Source organism: Emydura macquarii, unplaced genomic scaffold (assembly GCF_026122565.2).
Source record: "Emydura macquarii macquarii isolate MOO-44397 ecotype Brisbane River unplaced genomic scaffold, CSIRO-AGI_Emac_v2 contig_1146, whole genome shotgun sequence".
Classification (NCBI taxonomy): domain Eukaryota; kingdom Metazoa; phylum Chordata; order Testudines; family Chelidae; genus Emydura; species Emydura macquarii.
In genome coordinates, this window is record NW_027131283.1 from 8212302 (window position 1) to 8236687 (window position 24386).

General features: G+C 41.1%; 1 protein-coding gene across 2 annotated transcripts in view; it reads right to left on the reverse strand.

Moving 5' to 3' along the window:
* The window catches only part of CDK19 (cyclin dependent kinase 19), a 173150-nt gene extending 159982 nt beyond the window's left edge, over positions 1-13168 (reverse strand). For both annotated transcript variants that reach the window (XM_067546596.1, XM_067546595.1), the window contains exon 1: positions 12355-13168. In XM_067546596.1, coding sequence (XP_067402697.1) covers positions 12355-12482 — 128 coding nt within the window. In that variant the 5' untranslated portion in view covers positions 12483-13168. The remainder of the gene's footprint in view (positions 1-12354) is intronic.
* Positions 13169-24386: the final 11218 nt, after the last annotated feature.

The window sequence follows — 24386 nt, forward strand, 5'->3', positions numbered from 1 at the left end:
CTAATATAGACAAGATCTTTGTCATATGATGACACCCTCCTTTCTCTCAGTTATCCTGCAGGAGCTCCTCCAGCTAGTGCTACTTTTCAACGTCCTGTTGCTACAAAATCCTTTCTCCTCAACCACTGCTTGGTTCCCTACTAGTCACCACCAGATATCAGAGCAATTCAAGAGTGGGACTTCACACCTAAGCCTCATGGCACTAGCACCAAAAAGCTCAATGGTTTCTCAATTTCACAGAGATACTTGCAAAATTGTGCTTACTAAGGAGATTATAACCCCATCCTTTCATAAAAGTTGTTTACAAGCAGTTATCCTGGGTATTGACTGCATCCAATGAGAGAAGTGGACAATAACTGATAACTCAGGCATACTGAAAATGCTGGAATCAGAAATAGTTGCATTGCAAAAGATCTTAATATTACTTCTTGCATCAGGGCATCTAAAAAACTGTATTATTTACTCTGAAACTAGCACTGACAGTTTGAGAAATCTATGTAAATTTATTAATTCCATTTGAGTTAATGAGCCCCATTTCTGACTATGACCCTCTGTGTGGATTAAAATCTACACGTCAGAAAATAAATGATGTCTGAGAAACTGAAACAGGGATGTCAAGGACTATCAACAATTGAATAGCTTGCCCTAGCAGAACAACAGAGGCTACCAACCAAAGATTATTGACTTGCTAATGACTTATTAGCTGTAATAACTATCTGTGCTAAGAGCCTGAAAGAGGGAAGAGGAAACTAACTCTTGTACATTTATATTAATAAAGTGTGCAGAATTAAGAAGTTCCTTTGCAAAGTTTGTATGTTCCTTGCTTTAAGTAGTCTGATGAGTTAAATCATAAACCAGAGTACTCATGAGGGTCAGGGGGAACATGCTTACGATATTGGGAGACCTGGGGTCTTCAGCAACTAGGCACTGGTCTTGTGGCCTGGATCAACTGGGCCCCACATCCTAAGAAGGGATCCTAGGCAGGAGTGTGCCTGTCTCGTAGTCTGGACTCAGATGCTGTTCAGAACCAGGAGGCATGAAGCACGCAAGATGCCTAAGCTTGGTTCCAAGACAGCAGCCTGCTATCAGACCACAAGAAAGAACTCAGCCAGAGCTGTAAATTTCCTTCATTCTTTCTGAAAAATAAGAGCTTTGATTGAAGAAAGTCATGCCAAGGTCTTTTGCAACGCAGTATGTTCAGTTTGCACTGCATGGCACAGCCAACTGAACAGGTAAAAAAATAATTCACTGGTTTGAACTGAAGTCCATCTTACACACAGTTAACAGAAGTCTTCACACACAGTAGCATGCCATTATTAGTCTCCAATATTAGCTAAAACTATTTCATTTACATGAACTACTCATTCAGAGTAAGTGATATATGCTAAATACCAACACCCAGGGTAATATTTTTAGCCCCATTACACTAGCATTCGGGACAACAGAACACTAAAATCATATCAACGCTGTGCTGTGCAGTATTCCGATTATTCACCATGGAAGCCAAATTATTGCACACAGAACATGTAAGCTGATCTGAGCTCTTTGTTCCCTGCCTCCACAAGATACTGTTAAGCAAAGAGTACTATTTTAGGAAATGCACCTGCATTGTTCTTTTTAAAGCTGGTATTTTGGATGCTAATGTTTAGAACAAAGTACTTGGAACTAAGCAGTTCCTCATCTTTTACACTGACACACTTTTATAATAGATCTTAGTGTATCTGTATTTCAAGATGAGGAGCTTTGGATCCACTTTCAGAACTCCACTTTGCTTGTATCTGTCTGTCAGCCTATGCAATCTGTCAGAGCAGCATGAAAAGGGAGAATGCGAGGAAGAGAGAAATCACACTAAGGTAGATAACTAAGCATGCTACAATTAGACATTATCATTGGATTTATGCAACTGAAGCATCATGCTATCATGCACTATCAAAAGTCTACCAATCTATATATGTGCAGTACACTATTTAAAATACTTTTACCTTCATTTCTAAATGCCCAAATGAAAAACTACATTAAGATGGAATTAAGGTTAAGTTATTACTAATTTAGGATAAAATATTAGAAACTATGTTGTAATTATCCCAAATTATGCAACTGAATCATAACTGCTTGTTGTCCCATATTGGAATAAACAGATTTTTAAAAACATAACATTTTCTCCCATGGTTTCCCTACGGGGCAGAGTTAAAAGGTTGCTTGAGTTCCTTAACTGTGCATTTCCATACCTTTACACATCTGGATATCTTTTAAGTGTAACCTTAGTTCTGAATTTCTGGATTTATAATGGTTGTTATGAAGATAATTACCACAGCCCTGTAATATTTTTATCCTAAATTATTGATAAGTATTCTCAACTTTAACATCACCTTAAATATACTTTTCGGAATTTCCTTGTTTCTTTAAAGATAAATATTTCACACGTGAACACTAAACAAGAAATGTAAAGAGTGCTACCACACACAACTTATGATTTGAAGATACACAGCCTTAACCTTAATATTTTTTCCAACTAAATTTTTAGTATCAGAATCATTGTTGCACTCTGAGTGCTATGCACCACTATGGAGCAGTGCAAAGCAGTCAGAGAGCACAGACAGTTAAGTGGATTTATAGCCATCTTGCATTGCCACAGAAGTACAAACCAGCCAGAGAATACACCTAGTTTATCCTCACCCTCATGCTTGACCCATTCCCCTGGGATATGGCCAACTTAGAAGTCATATTGAGGACTTGCCTTCACGTACAGCAATGCAGCAGCGCAACTTCGCCACTGTAGCGCTTCAGTGAAGACACTACTACACAGACAGCAGAACTTCTCCCGTTAGCATAGTTAATCCATCTCCCTAACAGATGGTAGTAGCTATGTCAATGGGAGAAGCTCTCCCATCAACATAGTGTTGTCTACACTGGGAGTTTAGATTGGCATAAATACATTGCTCAGGGACATGGATTTTTCCACACGCCTGAGCAATGTAGTTATACAAATATGTCTGTAGTGTAGACCTTACCTTAGAAATTTTTCCGTTATTTTTAGAAATACAAAGTTTGTTTCTTTCTCTAATCTTCTTAAATAGTTCTTCAGTTTTCAATTTGTTTACTTTGCATTTAGCAGCACTTTGTAGATATTCAACTTCACCATTTGCCTGTGAGATATTTCACAAACCAATATGAGAGAAGTTTAAAAAAAAAAAAATAAGACGACATCTTAAAACCACAAGAGTTGAGATAGGGACTGAGGATCCAGTCAGTGCATTACCTAAAATTACTAAAAAAAATTTAAAATGTATTAGATTGCCAATTAACAGACCCTTTTAACCTATCAGAGGTAGGGATAAAACTGGAAGTAAGTTTATAAGGATGGTTTAGGACTTGTCTACGCTGCAAAATTAGGTTGGCTTAAATTAGGTCAATCTACAGTCACCACAGTAATTCAATCTGCTGTTGGTGTCCACATTACCCCCCTTCTGTTCGCTGATTCTTTTGTGAAAACAATTGTCCTGAAGTAGATTCAGCATTCTTTCAGTCAAATACATCACTGTTGAAACAAAAAACTTTTTAAGGTCAATTACTACTTTGTTTCATCCAAGGTGAAACCTGAGATATTAAAAAAAAAATGCTGGTTTTGTTTCAATTCCTGAATGCCAGCTAGCAAGGTCAAGAGAGGATACATCTTTGGGAAGCAGAAAGCAAAATTTACAATGTAAAGAAAAAACATTTTCCCATTCAATGTTTGTGTTGTACTACATTTTTAAGTTATAATTGAGGGAGCAAAGGAGTGTGGAAATAGAGGAGAGGTTATAGAAAAACTATTCAGCTCCTGACCACCTCCAGTTCAATCTTGCTTCTGCAACACCTTTCCTTGATATCCAGCTATCACAGATTCAAAACTTAAAGCAAAAGTGAACACATTTTTCCTCCCAAACACTTTTCTTTCTCCCTTCTCTAACATAACTGGCCAACTCTATTATCCTTTCTGTGCTATAGGCTGGTAACTTATCAATTCCTTGAGAGCCTCCCTTCTCGCTCTTCAGTAAGTATATCACAAAATGCTTGGGACTGGGGCCGGAGGGGCTCCTGGCCAGCCACTGAGTGTGTCGGGGGGAGGGGGGGCCGGGGCGGGGGAGAGAGGTGCAGAATGGCTGGGCCGCACTGGGGACCACTGTGCTCTGCACCTCCACGGCTGAATGCCATTAGACGCTATGCAGCTGCCTGCCCCTCCCCCCAAACAGAAATATTGGTGGAGCTGGGCCCATCATCCTCAATGATGGTGGAGCATGGGCACCATGGGCCCATATAACTCACTGCATATGCCTAAACCTTCTGGGCACTAAAATAAACCAGACTCCTTCAACTACAGCTCCACCCCCATTCAGCCTCTCCAAATTTTCTCATGCATAAATGGAGGGAGGAGGAGAATCTTATTTTAGTATTTCACCCAAACACAAACACTTGTGCCTTACAATACAAATCTCAATATATCAAATACTATTGTGGCCTGATCTTCGAAGGGAATTAGATGGTAATATAGCTGAACCAATCTTGTGTTGGTTGTCATATCACATTACATGAGAGCTGAGGGGAATGTACTTACTTTTTCAGACAAGTTACACAGGGTGATTTAAACAAACAGACTTACACAAATGTAAAGTTAACTAATATACTATGTGCAGCAACACAGGAAATTTTACTATGGTAAAGTACATAGCATTGCACATTCAACGTGTCAGAAGGCAAGACAGCCTTTTGAAGCAGCACAAGGCAGTGAATAGTACATAAGTGGGTGAATTGTGCAGTCTGAGTTTCATCCTAGCTCTTCTGATAACTTATGGTATGACCTTGGACGAGTCACTGGGTGGATAAAAAACAATGAACTTTTTTTTCTGAAAAAATAAAAATAATTGGATTTTTCTTTAAATTGGATGTTTTGATAATTTAAATTACAATAAGTCTTTCTTTTTAAATAAACCTGTTTAAAATGAAATCTGAATTTAATACAAACTATGGAAAAGCATGTTAAAACATTTGAATAAAAATAAATGCTGCAGTGTATTTAATCAAATTCTAGTTTCTGTCCTAAAGCAGCTTGACAAATCATGAGCAAAAAGTTAATTATCTAGTAAATAAGCAATATATAATTCACCATTTTGTAACACACTAAAAATGTACAATTAATCTGAAAATATTAAGCTACACAATTGCTTAAAGAATTAATATAGTTAGTGTACTCGCCTAGGCAGAAAAAAAGATATACCAACTTTAGTGTAAAGGCTCTATTTAGTTGTAAATCAATATGTTTTATGGTTATGCCAACCAATAATAATGCACCTTTTTTAAGAAAATACCTGAAGTATACAAATGGAAAAGTTGATCAAAACCAATTATTTAAATCAAGGCTTTCCACTTGGTAGTTTAAATCAATCCGCCTTGGCAAGACACAATCACTCTGCACCCATATCATGGGGATAATTTATTTACCCACCTTTGTAGAGTACTTTGAGACCTCTGGAGTAAAAATATTATGTAAGTAGTAATTACTGTTTGATAGCGATTTTGTTTTTATCTTTGCTAAGAGTTGTCCAAAGGCAGTTAATGAACAACCAAGCAAAGTAATTCAGAACATGCAACATCACCACAGCTTAGGAGAGAGCAAGCTAGTTCAAGGCACTGGGCTTACATAAAGGTTTACATAAAGAACTGACCATGATTAAAAAGATTACATTTACTTGAAATCCTCAGCATCAGTTTCAGCTTTTGTAGTTGCTACTTCTACTACAAAACTAAAAATGGTATGGACACTGTATTTGATTTGTGAATCCCATTGCTTCTCCTGTTGTCCTGATTGGCCCAAGGATTAACAATATTATCTTTCTAGGAGATGAGGTTGTCTGGTCAAACCAAAGCAGCAAGGCAGACAAACTACATGAAAGAAATAGGAGCACTATTTGCCTACACTGACACAGAGGCTACAGACTGCTCTTTCTTGAAGTGTAAAAGAAAAATCTTTTCAGTCATATGATGAAACCAGAGATCCAGATTCTTTTCTCCCCTGTAGTGAGGGAAGCCAGATTTATGAAGCTCACAAGTTAAGCACACCACTGTGACCAGGGCCCAAGAATATTTTTTTCAGGCCCAGTACGAACTTGTAACATGGGCCCCCTTCCACACACATATCCATGGGGGTCGCAGCCTGGGCCGGGCCCTGGTAAAGAGTACCCCTTTCCCCCCCAAGGTGGAGGCCCTGACTGTGGCTCTCAGTCTCATCAAGACATTGTAAGGAACTTAACAAGGAAATTGAAGCAAAAAACAAAAAAAACCAATCAACGCAAGACTAGTCACACTTTTGTAGATGTGGTTAGGAAGTGTTCTCCACATATAGTGTTTCTTGTTGGACAAATGTGAACAAGCCATTTTAAACTGGGTTTCTCAGCTGCAGCACAAATTAATAAGCATTTGGGAAGAGATCTTTTTGTGGAGAAAAGGACTCATTAAGGGTTGAAAACTGGAAGAAAGTGGTAGTGTCACAGCCAAGCTCTAACCAAAACCCCAGTTACTGGACATTTCCATTACTGTGATTGGAAAATGAAAGTTAATATTGACATTTAAACTGTACTGATCAGATTTATTACCACCTCTGTACCATCTTTCTGAGCTATCAGTTCAGTCTTTGTGCAGACTTTGAAAGAATGCACTGCATCAGGTAATATAAAGATGGTTGCCTTCACAGACTAAGACTTCGGCACCTACCTTTGGAAAATTTTGGCTTAACTTTATGCAAATACAGTACTAGGCATCTAATTAGGGACATGGTTTTTCTAAAGGTGCTGAGGACTACACAAATCCTACTGAAGTAAATGGCGAGGCTTAGCAGGTGCTCTAGAACTTTAAAAATGAGCCCATTGTCATTGTTTGATTTTAGCCCTGATTTTTTCTATTAAAGCTTAACTTCTCAAGGAAATTGATGAGGTCACTAGACATGCCACCAAATGCTGAAGTCAAATGCAGTAAATGCCATGTCTAGAATCTCCCTTCATGTCCAAATATATCATCAAGATCAGAATAATGCAGCCACTTTTACAAGCACTTTATGGAACAGCTTACCGGCCATATAACATTTTACTGTTGCAAAAATTTGGTTTATAAACTTCATGAAACATGAAGTGACAAACTGTGTGTGGAATGTTTGCAAAGCTAGGAAGTATTGAATGCGTTCAGCCTCTTGTGATAGTAAAACAAATACAAGCAGCATGCAAATGGAAATTTATTTTGTACAAGATTGTTTCAGTGGCCTTTGTAATTCTGAAGAGCAATCTGTGAGAGCTGCTAGAGAACACATCCTCTACCAAAGAGCCTCAAATACCATGGTGTTCGATGTACCCCAAATAAGCATCACTACTGAGTTTCTGTTTCCAATACTGGTAAAGTTCTCTCTTCCATCACTAAGGATCCTTGTATAAAAACTGATGCCAGAAACTATCATCCTGGCCATGCAGAAAGAAAGACTAGACACAATGATGTGGTTTAATTAGGATGCATCTTTATTCACTTAATTTATATGGGAATACCTGGCAGTAAATCATACCATGCAAGTCATCCTTATTTCCTTCAGCATTTACACTTATTTGGGAGGACTGCTGTCAGTCCTCTCTCTTTCCAACCTGGCCCCAGCAGCTATTGCTAGAATCCTGCCATGCTCCCTTTGTCGGAGGCTTAAGGGAAGAGACTAGGAGAAAGATGAGTTGTCTCCCCACTGTACCAGTGTGACAGTCTGTATCCCTAGGTTCATCTTTTTTACAAGACTATGATAAACTTTGTACAACGTATGCTTCCTAACGTATCATTTGAAAGCTCAATTGCTGATCATTTTTGTCCTGGTAAAATGTGTGGCAACACTGTTATTGTAAAGTTATTAGAGTCTACTGTATAAAATTACTGAGCCATGTTCCAACTTTAGAAAAGCAGGCACAAACCAGTTCCTCAAAAGGCCTCTGCCAAGGTCAACAAAATCAAACAAATCAAACAAAATCAAATAAACTAAGGTTAAATGGCCAGTCTTTGGCAGGAAAAAGGATGTGAATGAGAAATCTATGTTTTGGCAAAGAAACAGCTGGAGATTCCCATCCCCCCAGACCTTCTGTCTCCTGAACTTCAGCTGGAGAGGATTCTCAAAGGAGGGGAAAGAGAGGGAACAGACACCCCAAATCACCTCTCCCTTCATCTCTACTCACAGCATTGACAACACTTAAAGGACAAACGAAGCATCATTGGACTGTGGAGGGATCCTGGCAGAAAGAAATTCAGCCAGTAAGAACATGCTAGAACATGTGATGAGAGATTTTTTGCTTTGAATGCCCTTAGCTTGTTAAGTTAGGTGTTAGTTAGATTTTACCTTTTATTTCTTTGTAACCAATTCTATCTTTTACACCTGATTACTTGTAATCACTTAATTTAGCTTTCTGAAGTTAATAAACTTGCTTAATTGTTTTTATCTAAACCAGTACGCTTGGTCTGAAGTGTTTGGGAAATTCCATTTGAGACAACAGGATTTGTGCATATCTTTTTCTATTAAATAAATGACCAACTTTATAGAAGCTTGTATTGTCCAGAAGATGGCTGGGCTATATAAGACACATTTCTGGGGGAAATCTGGGACTGGGAATTTGATGGTGGTGCTCTGCAGTGTAATTCAAGAGGGGCTGGCACTCTTGAAGTATAGCTGGGAGTAACTTACATGCAGGAAGCTGTGGGAGAGCAGACCAGGAGTGATTGTTCTCACAGAGAAGCAATGTAAAAGGCACCCCAGGTTGGATAACTGAGGGGACACAACTGTTCATCAGTTCAGATTGTACCTTGGGGAATGTCACAACTAGATGTTGGGAGTCTCATGCCTCCTTTCCCCAGTTTCCTAAGGAGATACCTCCCACAAAAACCTCTTCCAATTCCTGTTTGCCCTCCAACCGTCTCTTCCGTAATGAGTACAGGCACCTGTCTGATATAAATACCACCTCCACCCCAGACACATGTATGGCTAGTGTTTCCCCATACCTGGGCCTGCCACTTCCTTTCCCACCTCCCCACTTTGTTCAAATGAGTTCTCCCTTCCCCCTCCTCACAATTACTTTGAGTAGCTCCTTAAAGAGACCCCCACCTTCTGTGGCCAGACAAGGACTCTCTGCATCTAGTTGCAGTGAGCATGTTCTATGAAGACATTTGTTAGCTTTGTCCAGAAGTAAGTCAATCATTTCAGCCCCTTAATCATTTTGGTTGCTCTTCAAATTACTTCTTATCTGGTGACATCTCTAGTACTGAGGTACCTCAAAAATGTACAATAGATTCCTGTTGTGGTCTCACTAGTGCCATACAGAAAGGGATGACAATTACCCCCATGCTCCATAAAGTGAAGCTTCTGACTATGCGGGCCAGAAACCATATTGGCATTTTTGCCATATTACACTGCTAGCTTATATTCCATTTACTGTCCACTACCACCTTTAAGTCCTTTTCATCATCACTTCTTTCCACGTCCTTTTCCTACTGTTCACTGTGTTTTTTGGATTATTTCTCACACAGATGTATTAGCTACCTTTTTTCCATCTTCAGTCTCATTTTATTTTCTGCCAATATTTTTAAAAATTATAATGGTTCTAGCTACAAGTCCCTTATAATGCTTTTCCATCATTAACTAACTAATCCTTCCAACACTCATTTAAAGTAGAGATAAGCAATATCCCCATATTATAAATGGAAAAACTGAAGGGACACATTCAAGTTTTAAGTTTAAGACAGAAAAATTATAGTTCAGGGTTTTGGGGTTTTTTTAAACCAATTCTTACAAGTAACTCCAATGATTACTACAACAAAGATTTTTTTTTTAGTTTACTTGTGTTTCAGAGCACAGAGTAGTCAGTTTAACTATTATTTCTTATTGTTTCCAAAAACCTTTCACACGGTAACAAGGATAAGAGCCATAAAAAAGGAAAATGTAATTATAAAATCACCAAAATTATCAGGGGAGCTCAAGTCAGCTGTAGTACTTGGAACTCCTTTACATGCTCTTTTTGAAGAGAATTAGACTTTATGCTGAAGGCTACACAGCAGCGAGCTTCAGAGCTGGAATCAGATTTCCTGACTCTCAGTTCTCTCTCTCTCAACTATTAGCATCAGTATTATATCCTAACAATTTAGTGTGTCTTGCAAATTTAGGTTACTCTAATAGGCTCTTTACCTCTACCAGGAGATCAGAAGAATGTGTTAAAACTGAACCAAACACTGATTGCCCTGCACAGCACTGCACTGGACAGAACTCGGTGTTCTATCATTCCTTTGTATCGTGATAATGGAATTTAAATGATAATCAGTTTGTATTTTTAACATCCTGTTGCTTTTCCAAAACTCCACTTGACTATACTGATGGAAGTCTACGTAGATTTAGTCATCTGTGGAAAGATAAGAACTTACAAGTATATTTAAAAACTGAATATGTATAAAGCAGTTCTATAAATGCACCCTTCCACACACAACCTAGACTGCCCTCAACACAAACACACAAACACACACACACCCACACCCACACACCCATAAAGAGTATGTAATACTGTAGTTCTGTTAAAAAAAAAAACAACTGAACAGGCACTATCCTATGTTCCTATAAGTCTGACTTGACAAGTTGACTTGAATGAGAGGTGTTTAAATAGCATGTATATTCACCGGAGAATATAATAATTCTAACGTGCGGATCAACATATGATTTTTTAAAAACCTTAGAGATTTTAATCACAGAACTGCAATACAACGAAATGAGACAAGCAAGCAATAGTAACAACTAGCTAGGGCAGTACCATCCCATCTGTGCAGCATTATAGGCAGGACAGCAACACATCTTATTCAGAGCCTAGCTATCAGCTTGTATGAAGTCATACACGTCTCACAATTACCAGACTTATTAAAAACTACAGCACAGTTCTACACAGTAAAGACTAGAAAAGTAGAAGTACTCACAGCAAGTCAGGCTTTTAAAAATAATTACTGATTAACTCTGGAGGTGCCAAAGCTTCACACATAGAACACAATACTCCTAAGGGCTTCTCCATACTTAAAAACCTCACACTCATAGTAGAGAAACCAAAGTAGCTCACTAGCACAACAATCAAACCTGACTTTTTAGCATGACCTTACTCAACTTCTACTAGACTGTCCTATTTACTGTATCACAAAATGCATAAAGGAACACTAACCACCATCACTGAGCAGCTAACAAATTTCACAGCATTAGCAACTCTGGGATGATGATGAAAAGTGTATTCAAAACCAAAAGAAGATATTTGAAGCCACGCTTGACTGAAACCTCCACTCAGTCCATAAAGAACAAACTGGGCTAGCATCAATATACCCAGAATACTCCTGACATTGGTTATTTGTGTGGGAGGAGGTTGGTTGTTTATTTTAACAAAAAAGACAAAACTAACACTCAGGCCCTGTATCAGCTTGTGGAGTTGTGCATCTCCTCACCACCACCACCACCCAAAGTTATGTTTTGTAAATACATTTTTTGAAAGCTGAATTTTCTATTTTGGTACAATAATGTTTACACAACTTTTTTAAAAGTTAGTGTCTTTAGGCTATTTCTCCCTTTGCCTCACCATCACTCATGACTTCAAATGAAACAGTGCAGTTACAGGGGTGGAGTGTGGGGAGGAAAATTGCTAGTGCCCATCTTTTGCAAAGAAAAAAGGCCACTGAGACACACACACACACACACACTTTACCACCACAGCTGCCACACAGTCCAGTTTCAAGCCTCTACCCCTCGCCCGGCAACCTTCACAGCAGGGCTCTCCAGTCCCCAACCTCCCTGATACTGCCCACCCCTCACACCCCCCACTTTCAGCCTCGGGCTGTCCCCTTCCCTACCTTCTGCTGCCCCCCCCCCCCGCCAGCCCCACTTTCAACCCAGGCTCTCCCCTCTCCCCCCCAAACACAGCCGCCCCCCACCTTCACAACCCGCTTCGCCCCCAAGGACTCGCCCTACACCGCCCCCCGCCCCCCCAGCCGCGCTCCGCCCCCTCCCCGGAGTGCGGGCGGGGGCGAAGTTTCTGACATTCCCACTGGCAGGGGGCGCGGCAGCCAGCGCCGCCCGCCCCCGTTGTCACCGTCACCCCCCGCCCCCGGGGGCCACAGACAACCAGCCTCGCCCGGCGCCAGCCCCCGATGGCGACCGGGGACACCCCCTCAGCGCGCAGCTGCAGGGAGAGAGGGAGCCGCGGCGGCGGCGGCACCACTGCCGCCCCCAGCCGAGCAGGGGAGACTCGGGGGCGAGCCAGGAGCCCCCCGCCCCGCCCGACACCCCCCCCTTACCCGTCCTTGCGCCGCGCTTTGTAGACGTGCCCGTAGGTGCCTCTCCCCACTTTGCAGCCCTCGTACTCGAACAGATCCTCCACCCGCTCGCGCTCGGCCGCCAGCTTGGATTTGAACTCATAGTCCATGTCGTTCACCCATGGGGGAGGGGGGAGGGGGACGCGGCGGTATCAGCGGCGCCCCCAGCGCCGGGAACCCCCTCCCTGCACCATTTCCTTGTTTTGGATTTTTTTTTTTTTTTGGGATCCACTCCGCCGCCACCCGCTTCAACTGGGGCGGCTCGCAGCGTGGCGCGGGGCATTCTGGGACTAGTAGTGCAGCTGGCGGCCCGGGTCTGAAGGCCCCAGCGGAAGGCCGCGGCGCGCGAACTACAACTCCCAGCAGGCCACGCAACACTCGCCCCCCCCCTGTCGCGCCTGCGCGCTGCGCGCCCTGGGCTGCTGAGCGTTTCAGCCGGCGCTGGGAAGTTGCTGACTCTTCACATTACCGGCCGCGGGGGCGGGAGTAGCGGCTGCACGGGGCAGGAGAAGGCTCCCGGGGAGACCGTTCTCTATACCTGCGCCGCAGCTGCGGCCTGAGCCCTCCAGCTGTGGCTATGGGGGAGGGGAAGGACTCTGGTGCTGGATCTTGTTTATCTCGTGAGCTGCCACTCAAGCGGTGGCCCCGCCCTCCCCCTCACCGCTCTTCCCGATTGGCCAAGGCTAATCCCGCCCCTTCGCTGACTTAGCCACGGGCGTAGGTGGGAGTGGCTGGCTCGCTCGTCAATCACCGGCCCTGGCACGAGCTGCTGGTGCTGGGGCGGAGGGGAGCCGTCTGGAGCTGAGTGTCTGTGGTCGGACTCGGCGCGGCCTGGGCGGGGGTGTTGCTCTTGAGTGTCGCGTTGCAGAGCACGGCCCGGCCTCGGGCCTCGCCGCAGGGTGGGCGTTGCTTGAAGGGAGCAGGTCACGCCTCAGATTGGCCGGGGAAGGGGTGGAGCTGGGGTTCCCCCTGTCCCCGGAACAGGCGGAGAACGCAGCCCCTCCCTGTCCCTGTCCCTGTCCCTGTGCACTCCCCACCCCCACATATTTGCCCCGCCCCCCCACCCCGTGTAAGGTGGGGGCAGCAGCAGCAGCAGCAGCAGCAGGTAATGCTTTGGTTTCTTCCTGCCGGACCAAGCGGGCAAGAGATCTGTAGGTGTCCCCTGAACCCTGCCTTGCGCCCTGACATTGCACTACTGCCCTACCATGGCCCTATTGGGTTCTGGGAAGGCCCACTGTTGCATAACAAAAGGCCTGCCCAGGGCTCCTTACACAAATGTGAACCTATTGGCAGAGCTTTCATGGCTGTGGGAATGGGAGGCCCTGACAACATCCCCAGGAGGCTATTATGTTGCAAGAGGAAACATCCAGTCATAAATGAGTTAAGCATGACTATCAAGAAGAAGGATTATACCTTTGTCTCCTAGGCTTGATCTACCTTTAACTTGTGTTGGCATAGCTACCTCAATCAGAGGTGTGAAAAAACTACATTCCTGACAGATATAGCTGTGCTTACAAACCCCCGCCCACGGTAGGCACAGCTAAGTAGGCAGAAGATGGCATGGGTTGAAATAGCCAGAGTTGGTCAGGGAGGTGGTCCTAGAACAACAACAACAACATAGTTCTTATAGGTCAGGTTCTCAACCAGGGGTACATGTATGCACAGAGGTCTTCCAAGGGGTATATCAACTCATCTAGATATTTGCCTCGTTTTACAACAGGCTACATAAAAAACACTAGCAAAGTCAATACAAACTAAAATTTCATACAATGACTTGTTTATACTGCTTTATATAATAGACTGAAATGTAAGTACAATATTTATAGTCCAATTGTTTTATTTTATAGTTATATGGTAAAAATGAGAAAGCAAGCAATTTTTCAGTAACAGTGTGCTGTGACCCTTTTTGTATTTTTATGTCTGATTTTGTAAACAAGTGGTTTTGAAATGAGGTGAAACTTGGGGGTATGCAAGACAAATCAGACCCCTGAAAGGGGTACAGTAGTCAGGAAAGTTTGAGAGCAACTGCCATAAGCTGTGTCTACACTACAGGCCTATGCTGGCATAACTATACTGATACAGGCTCCATAGGTAGAGCCCTGAACGATTACAAAATTTGTATCCACATTGATCCAGGATCTGCAAACATGGTCCGCAGATGTGGATAGTTGTAGATATAAAGTGGATAGCTGTAGATTTGCAAGGCTCTACCCATAGGGTAAACATACTCTCAATTGCCATTTCTATTTTGAAATTGATATTTGCTGTAGATTTGTCATATCAGGCTGAAACTAGGGATGGTTTGAAGAGTTCAGAATAGGGTTAGATTTACACGGTTTCAGGCTGAATCTGGGTACCACCACCATGTCACAAGCGGTTCTCAGAAGATTAATGCTATATGACCATATACAACCAATTTTTTTTTAAAGTCCCCCTTTGTTTTTATTTTTAACTGAGAATCAATTCAGTAAGGACAAGGTTCAGATTACAGGATTTGAATCCAAACACTAACTGCAATCCAAAATTCAATTTAGAGGTTCCAATTAAGACAAATTTATTTTACTTACCACAGCCCCAAACACTGAGTCATTGAGGACTCCAAAAGGGGAAAAGCTTCAAAATAAGCAGAACAACATTTTCAGAAATTAATAAAGTATTTAAAATATTTGAGAGCTCAAAGTAATTTAGTCTCTAAAACTTTAATGTTTAGTCTTCATGATGTTTGTCTGAGGACTCCTTTGTAGTCCTAGTATGTTTAGGACTTTCTGATATTTGCCAGGCTAAGAACTTATGTTTTCACATTGCTTAGGATTCCTTGACATTACAAAAGCACCAAAAAGCCTACATCAAGCTTCAGGGCCACATCTTGCTACATGCGGTACAAGCAAGTAATCAGAAAAACAGTCCCTGCCTAGTGAACTTACAGTCTGTTTGTAATAAGCAGCAACAAGTAGATTCATTGAACAAATGTGATGTTTCTGGGATGACAAGGGAAAAGTAAATCATGTTTTGCATATTAGCCAATAGTCTGAGTTTACCACCTGCCTAGCCAACCTTAGCTAGCTGTCAGTGTTTGGCAGGTGTCATGGCAGAGGTGAGTTGAGGATAAGGTGGTAGCTTTGTTGATTTGATGGGGAGTTTTTGTTGATGATAGAGGTTGACCTTGTTGACAGTACAAAGGCAGGATATAAAAGAGTGCAGCGGGAAAAGGGTACTACCTCTTTAAGGGACAGGGCAGAGCTTTCAGCCTGGGAATAATAAAAAAGGCCCTGCCCCACCAAGGGGCTTGAGACACATAGAGGGGAACAGGAAGTGGAACAAGGAAAGCAAAAGCCATGTAGGTTGCAGTGGGTGGTAGTTGTTTATCAGATATCTTGAGAAAGAAATGAGTTGATTCAGAGGGATACACAATGATGCCTGCCTTAAAACCTGATTAAAAGAGTACATGGTATTTTGTTAATAGCATGTTGGTTCTTTCTTGTCTTGTGTGTTTAAAGTGAGTGTAGTCCTGCTCCCCTTGAGAAAACTAAGATGGATACAGCCGTAGTCGTCATACTGGGCAGCAAGGGATGTGTAGATGTGGGTCAACAGCACAGTAAGATGATACATCTGAAGAGTAGGGCAGGGATAATCATAAAGGGCCATAAAAGTCATAACAAAAAGCTTTTATCTGAAGTTGCAAAGAGTGACCATAATTATTCTGAAGTGATCATTCTTTTTTTTAAAAAGGTAGGTCAGTCAACCTTTCTTTTCCCATAGCTCCAAGTACTTTGTGAATCAAAATTGTCTGATAGCCCACTTTCTCCCCTTTTCCCATGCAAGTTTCTCTAGAGAATGGAGGATGCTGTCCTAAGCAGGGATTTATTTGCAGAGACAATAGATGAAAATCCGTAAAGTCTGATCTTGAGCTGGTACATTTGCTAAATACATTGGAAAGATTTCCATTTACCTTTCAACATTACCACCATTAAAAAAAGTTTTAAAGTTAGCTAAGATTTTCTCTAGCTTCACTTTAATAATTTTAAATTTTGAGAACTGACCTCTCATTTTAGTCACACCTGGTAACACCCCCCTCCTGCATTTGAGAGGGGCGGGAGGGGGAATCAACATCTATCTAGGATGCTATCTTGCCCAATGACAGGTATTAATCCAATGTTAACCAATATAATAAATAAAATTACATATTTCAGAAGTGTTAATAAAAATAAAACCACTACATAGTTTTAATCTTTGGTCAAAATAATACTTCAATATTTCCCATTTGTCACATTTTCCCCATCCTTCACTTCTGTCATCTTCCTAAGCAACTCCAACTTCACCATAATTTATTACCCATCTGAAGTCCTAGCTGTCTTTTTTCACCTTTGATTCCGTTTTCAAACACTCCCCAACTTCTCTTGCTTCCACTTTTCTCTCTATTCTAGCTTCTTCATCAGCTTCTTCAGAGAAAAATTGAAAAAATGCAACAAGACCTTCACCCTTTACTCACCTTCCTTTTCCCTGATACAACTCATTTTTCCCTGTCACTGATACAGAAGTTTGTCTGCTCTTATCCTCCAGCATCTTCACTGACTCCATCACATTTGCTGATCTCTATTGCAGTGACTCTCATCCCCTCATCTCCTTCACCTCTTACTCTTCCCCAGTTCTCTCTCCTCATAATACAAGCATGCTTTAGTCTCTCCCATCTTAAATCATCCCACCTTTGACCCCACTTTTCTCTCCAACTGACATCCCATCTTCCTCTTATCTGTTGCCTCACGAAATGCACTGTCCGTAATAGGTGTCTGGACTTTCTCTCCAAATCCCTCCTGGACCCTCTCCAATATGACTTCTACCCCTTGCACTTCAGTGAAATGCCTCACTAAAGCATCTAAACTCAGAACCAATATTCCATCTTCATTCACCTCAACCTGTCAGCTGTCTTTGATGCCATTGACCATGCTCTTTTGATATCTTATTCTCCCTTGGCTTCCATGACTTCCTCTCACCGACATAATACTATGTACACTAGTGCTTAGGTCGGTATAATTTACATCACTCAGGGGTGAAGATTATTCACACGCCTGTGCGATGTAAATTATACCAAAGTAATTTGTAATGTGGACATAGCCTTAGTTACCAACAGTGTCCTTTTCTCTGGCCTTGACAAATGAGGGCTTGCCTTAGCTATACCCATTCCAGATGCTGCTGCAAAGATCATTTCCCTAGCTTGTCACTTTGACTATGTCAGCCCTCTTTGCATCACTACATTGGTTCCCCTTTCTCTATTATGCCAAACAAACTACTAGTTTTCATTTTCAAGGCCCTTCTTGTGTCTTAGCTTCCTTCCATTGCCTTCATAGGAAAAGAATAGATTGTATCTGCCAACCATATGAAAGGAGGAATTAAACCCTTAAGGCTGGAACAGAAGAAAAATCACACCTTTGAAATACAGGTAAATGGATGAGGCTAGAACCAAACAAGACTCAAACTTTTAAAGTGTAAGATTTTTAAAAAGTGAATTAAAGTGTCTAAAAAAGCCAAGAACCTGCTTAGGACTCCAGATCATTAAGAGGCTAAGTGAAGACCTACTATATTTATTTGCAATTTTTTAAACAAAAATTCAGTTCTTCACTTAGCTGCCAAGACCTAAGATCTGGGTATTTTCCCTGCAAAAGAGTCTTAAAGAAAGTGATCTCCTGAACTCTTGGAGAGACAGTACCTTTACCTCAGGTCCTGGCAGGTAAAAACTCTGAGTTAATAACATTATGTTTAAAATTTGTGAGCCTCATATACATGTATTCTGTTGAACTTGGATCATAAATCAATTTTTAACAGCATTTCAGATCACATACAAGTAGTCTTAAGTAAAGCTTTAATTTTGAGTAGTGCCCTACATGTAACAGGGCTGTTCCCTCAGGCAATAGCTCTACAGTTGATGAGGGGGGGAAGGCATTAACATTCCATCACAGCTGGTTCAGTCTTTCTCTGGACATTCACCTCTGTTCACTCTTTTGACAAATGTAGTCCGTAGATTAAAGGGACTCTCATCAGGCAGTTTGGCCCGACCTGTTTTGAGAGGAAATGGTTACAAAAATTAGCATTAATAAAAGTGTCTTCACTAAAGTTTTAATTTAAATGAAAGCACTTTTTTTATTTAAGCCATTCCCTGGAAGCATTGTGGTGGTGCATTAGAATCAATAAAGGATGCCAACTAGAAATGGAAGTGAAACTGGCTAGTTTTTTTCATTTTCCAAACTGAGTAAGATACAGAAAGAAAAGAGGTGGAAAAATAAGTGATATTTTGAATGTGTTTTAATAACCCAGGGTATAAGTAACAGGTAAGGAAATGTTCCAGAGGGGTAGCTGTGTTAGTCTGTATACAACAAAAACAACGAGAGTTCTGTGACACTTTAAAGACTAACAAATTTAATTTTTGTAGGCATAAGCTTTCGTGAAACTCAGCTCACTTCGTCAGATGCAGAGGTAGAATGATACAGTAAATAGGAAACATACAAGTGCATAGAGAACAATGGGGGAGGTGGATGAAAGCCGGGTACTTGGGGGCTAATGACAGTCATTGAGTAGGAGGTGAGAATGGGAGGTAAGGAAATGTATGTTAACTCATTTTAAACTTGAGTGTCCCAGTGCCTAAGAACTCAAGGAGAAGCAAACAAAAAAAGGAAGTGGCTATAATCACTGTTGTACCATTATAATGATGCTGGCTGTCCTATCTGATACTAAGCTGAGTTTTAATATAACTGTGGTATGGGTGTGAGATGTGAGTTCCTATTGCATTCCTATTTCCACAAACTTCCAACCTGTCCATATAAGAGTAACCCTGTGCTTCAAATGGCTAAGTCCTCCTAGGATTAGCCCAGGCCTGGGGCCAATAAGGATGATTTTAAGAGGTTCAATTCCCCCTAGGTAACAAAAAACCAAACAAACAAATCCTCCCTCCATCAACTCCTCACATGGGGGTAGAAGTCAGCACTTTCTGCTCTCCCATAAAAATGGGAGTAATTAGAGGAGTTAGTCTTAACCTGTCTGACTTGAGACAAGTTGATGAGAGTGGGGAAAAAGAAGGAAAATTATCCATTTGGATGTATGCAGCTAGGTTTGGGCAGCTAGAGAAGAGCTGCAAGAGACTCTCTTGTCTCTCCTTTGCTCTGAGAGGGAAAGCTAAGTAGTTTACACAAAGCAGAGAATCTATGAGCGACAGCGAATGCGGATGAAGGGAAGACGGTCAAAGAGTTGCCTTCTGTCAGGGGGTAATAATACTATTTCCAGTGCTTTTTCAGTCTAGGAGTATGCCAGTAACATGCATGCAGTTTAAAAAAAAATCTTGCATACCAAACCCTGATGAGGTGAAATGTGGAGGTCGGTGAGGAGAAGGAATCAGCTTTGTACTTATTCACAGTTCAGGGACTTTCCAGTTGTTGAATATAATTTTGACACTGATGTTGGCTGCTTATGCTGTTCTTAGAAGTTTCTCAGTTTTACTATATTGGTATTTTTTCTATGCTTTCTGTCTCAGCTGGGTCTATTTCCTTGTTTTCTAAGGAAATTAGAAGTGAAATGGCTTTCTTAAAATACTGTTCTTTTCCTTTTGTTGATATATAAAGTGGCCTAAAAGTCTTTTTTTTAGTATTTCTTACTTCAGGAATTAATTTAGATCAGGAATGCCAATTTTGGCAGACTCCAAGCATATTTGTTATATATTCTAGCATGTTAACTGGAGATGCAAAGGTGTTGCTTTGGAATAAGTAATTAATTTTTAACTAAGTGTTAAATCACGGAAGTTAAATACAAAAAGTATTGAACAGTCTTACTAAAAAAACCTTTCTTTCTCAATTGCTCGGCTTTTGTTCTCTTGATGATTTCACTAATTCTTTACTCATCATACCCTTCCAAGGCAGACAAGACATGAATTTCTAAGGTAAAGACCAAACCCCCCTTTTAAACATGTGTAGGCCTTGTTTATACAACATGAAGAAAAAAGGACATAGGCTCAATTATTCCCCTTTGCAGGTTGCCTTTAGAACATACTAACTTCTTCTTTGTAGTTTGCTCTAACTTCCTTCCTACCCGTATTATCTAGATAAATTTCTCAAATGTCGTACACTGTTTCTGTATATTTATCAGGGAAGAACAAAAAGTTCTTATCTCTTCTTTAACTTTCTCTAGCCCACAACCTCCCGCCAACTGGAGGCTGTATAATCTTTGTTGCTTCACTCTTCGCTGGCTGATCCATAACTTCAGCATTCACTTGCCAATCAGGTTCAGTCAGGGAGCAGTTTCTCTTCCGATTCTTAAAGGGCTAGAAGCAGCCTTTTTCCAGCAGCTCTGCTAAACTTTACAGGCCATTGCATTGGTAAGCATATAAAATACTTATTTAAAAAGTATACTTCAGTTAGACTCAAAATGAAGCTGCCTTTCCTGAAGAGTAGAAGAAGATCCGTCTCTTGCAGTACAAGGAAGTCATACTGGAGTCCACAGAGGGGGAAAAGGCCGCAAAGGAGGAGTTTGTAGGAGGTTTCTGCAGATCTTCAAATAGAAGTGCTGCTAAAGCACACAGAGGTTCACTTAAGAAATGAAGTCATATAAGCACACTGGAAATTTCTGCTTGGTGGTATAGAAATATATCTGGGGTCTTTATGGGTGCCTGCATGTGAGTTTCAGGAGTGTCTACAATGAAGTGGGGCATCATAGCATAAATAGATAAATCAAGAGATTTCCTAATCTACTCCTAGTGCTCCCATACCTACATTAACTGCAAAATCTGAATGTGAAGTAGCAGCAGAATCCACAGTGGCATAAATTCAGATGTCTTATTTAAATTATAAACTTGTCAGTGTTACAGAGGAAAAACTAGTTTGTGTCAGTGAGTTTTCACATTAATGGTTTTAATTAAAAAAAATTTCACTTCTGTAGCATCTTCCATCCAAGGATCTCTCTAAGTCCCTTACACCCATTAACTAATTTAACTTCAAAATACCATTGTGATATAGAAAAGCATTAGTCCCATTTTACAGGTATGGAAAGTGAAGCCAGAATGTAAGTGATGTGCCAAGGATCTTATAAAGAGAGTGCACACTAGGAATGGAACCTAGTAGTCGTGATTTTTACTCCCATGATCTAGCCACTGACCTATATTGGCTTTTAAATTCATGTATTAGTTTATAAGTATCATAATAAAAATAGAAACATTGTGCTGGTTTTCTTGGGAATGACCTAGTATTCTGGCCTGAAAACAGGAGGTTCTGCCTTTGGCCAACTGCTTTATTTGGGGGGGAAAGGGATAGGAAAACAAAGTGTTACCTTACAAAACAGCACAATGATACTGTAGGCAAAGTATTCCTTGTCCCCGGATTAGCAGAGTGCTGAGGCTGAAGGACAAATCACAAAGACATGGTAAATCAGACGAAATGTCCAGTTATAGAAACAGTGGGGCACAGTAAAGACAGATTGAGATAATTCCTTGTTCCCTTGGTAACACCACAGGTTTTAATTCCTAGTGGGGTACAGGTACCACACTCACTTAATCTAGTTGGAAGCCTTGGAGTATACAAATAATAATCTTCCCCTCAATTTGATCATTAGAATGACTATTATTTCAGAGGACAGATCACTGCCGCTATCCTTAGTATTGGAGGCAAAGATTTAGAGGCCACTTCTAAGGCCATGTCTACCATACAAACTTTGGTCAACGCAAGTTACGTCGGCATCAAGCTACTGAAGTTAGTATATCAATTGTTCATGTTCATACCTGGTTCCTTACTTCAGCACTGTGCATACTCACCATGAATGCTTGTATTGATGCACAGTGCCATGCACCATAGGTAGGTATCCTTTTTCCCCAAGGTAAGGAACCAATTTCTATGTGGGATCTGAATGTAATACTTAGATGCCTTATGAGGCCCCTCTCTTTGAGCCAATGGCCACCTTTTCCCTCATTCATTTTTCAGACAGCCTTTCTGGTGGCCATCACCTTGCTCATATGGTTGGAGAAATAGGGGCTTTAATGGTAGATCTTCCATTTATGGTATTTTTCAAGGACAAGGTTTCATTACGTCCACACCCATAATTTTTACCCAGGTGTCTTCTGAGTTTCATATCGACCAAGTTATCCACCTTCTGTTTTTCCCCCCAAAGCCTCATCGGTCCAGAGAGGAGGCCATATTTTACACACTTCGGATGGTAGGAGGTCATTCACCTTTTTATTTGGACAGAAATAAGTTATTTAGGAAGTCACCCACACTATCTATGTCTATTGCAGGTATATCCAAAGTGTTGGCGATTTTCACCCAGCGACTCTTCAGGTGGATTTCTTATTGTGTCATTTTGTGTTATAAATTTGCTGACATACAGCTTCCTTTTAGGGTGTAGCCCATTCCACAAGATCTCTATCTACATCTATGGCATTACTCAAGAATGTTCCTATTCTGAACATTTGTAATGCTGCCACTTGAACTTCCATTTATACCTCTTCCAAATATAATGCAGTGATCCAGTCTTCTAGATCAGATACTGCATTGGAAATGTTATATTATATTCAGTCTTGGACTTGGCTCTGAAGACTCTTCCCCCTCTAACAGAAGGCTGTGCTCAATAGTCACCTGAAGTGGTGCATCCATAGGGACACTACTCGAAGGAGAGGTTATTCATCTTGTGTAGTAACTGGAGTTCTTCAAGATGTCTGTCCCTCTGGGTACTCCACTACCCGCCATCCTTCCCCTGTGCTTTCTTCTGGGGACTTCATGGTAGAGAAGGAACTGAGGGCGATTCACCCATGCAGCCCTATATAGCCTCAGAGCAGGGCATAAAGAAGTATAGGGTATGTACACAGGCCAAACGCATTACTACCAAAAATCTCTGAATAAAGGTGCAAGTGGTGTGAGCACACCTGAAATGAAGCAAACATAGGGGGACACAATTCACAGAACTCCAGTTACTGTACATGGTGAATAACCTCTCCTTCTTTGGCAGTTACACACCAATAGTTAGTACATGGGATCAGGAGGTTCCAGAAGCCACACTCATAATTCAGGTCTGACCGAGAGACAGAGAAAGAGTGTTTGTAGAAGCAGTGAGGGTCAAGTGGTGGCAGTCGAGGTGAGGAAATGTTTTAGTAGAAAGGGAAAAGATAAAAGAAATTGAAAGTGCCTATTTATGCTGCTTCATCCAAAATAATATTTAAAGACACTAAGTAGTTACAGATGGAGGTGAGGGAAAGAGACTCAGTACAGAATGCTGAAGATTCAAGGAGAATCCTAGCTGAGGAAGAGAGGATTAAGAGAGTCTAGAACAGACTGAAAGGCTGTGGATGGTTAGGCTTTTGTTTTGTTTGTTTAAAAAAATAAGATTTTAGGAATCAAAGAAGATAACTAAGAGGACATCATTCAACCCTTCTCCAAGATAATCTCTGCAGCAATCACATATGAATTGCATATGTAATTGTTTGGGAGCCCAAGGTTGAAATCTGATCGTTTTTGGTCTTTATCTGGGACTTTGGACCACTGTCATCTTATGTTACCTGGCTTCTGGAACAGCCACTTGAGACTCTGAGCAGTCCTAAGCATGCTCTAAATTATGTCAGTAATTTAATTAACTCTTAGCCAGACCCAGAATTGGGAAGCCATTAAGAGTGCTTAAAACCAACTTTCCCCAGTCCATGCCAAGTACAAGTCAACCAGACTAGAAGATACATCCCCAGCCTAAACATCTAAGATTACAAACACAGCTTCTAGATTTTGCATTTGTAAATATGAATTACATTAAAGGAGTATTCTGAGAAAAAAATCTAGGTAAGATTTCAGTAAATATGTATCACTATATTACTTCCACTTATTCATTCCTTGTAACGTCAAATCTGTCCTGCTTATAGTAAATAAGAATGATTATATATTTGGAGTCTAGGTATAGTTCTGGTCAGCTCTATCATTTCCCTGATGGAACAGATGGTATCATTAGTCTTGTGACCTCATTTTAGTGTATTATTACATTAAAAATACAGGGAGGTAAAATAAGAG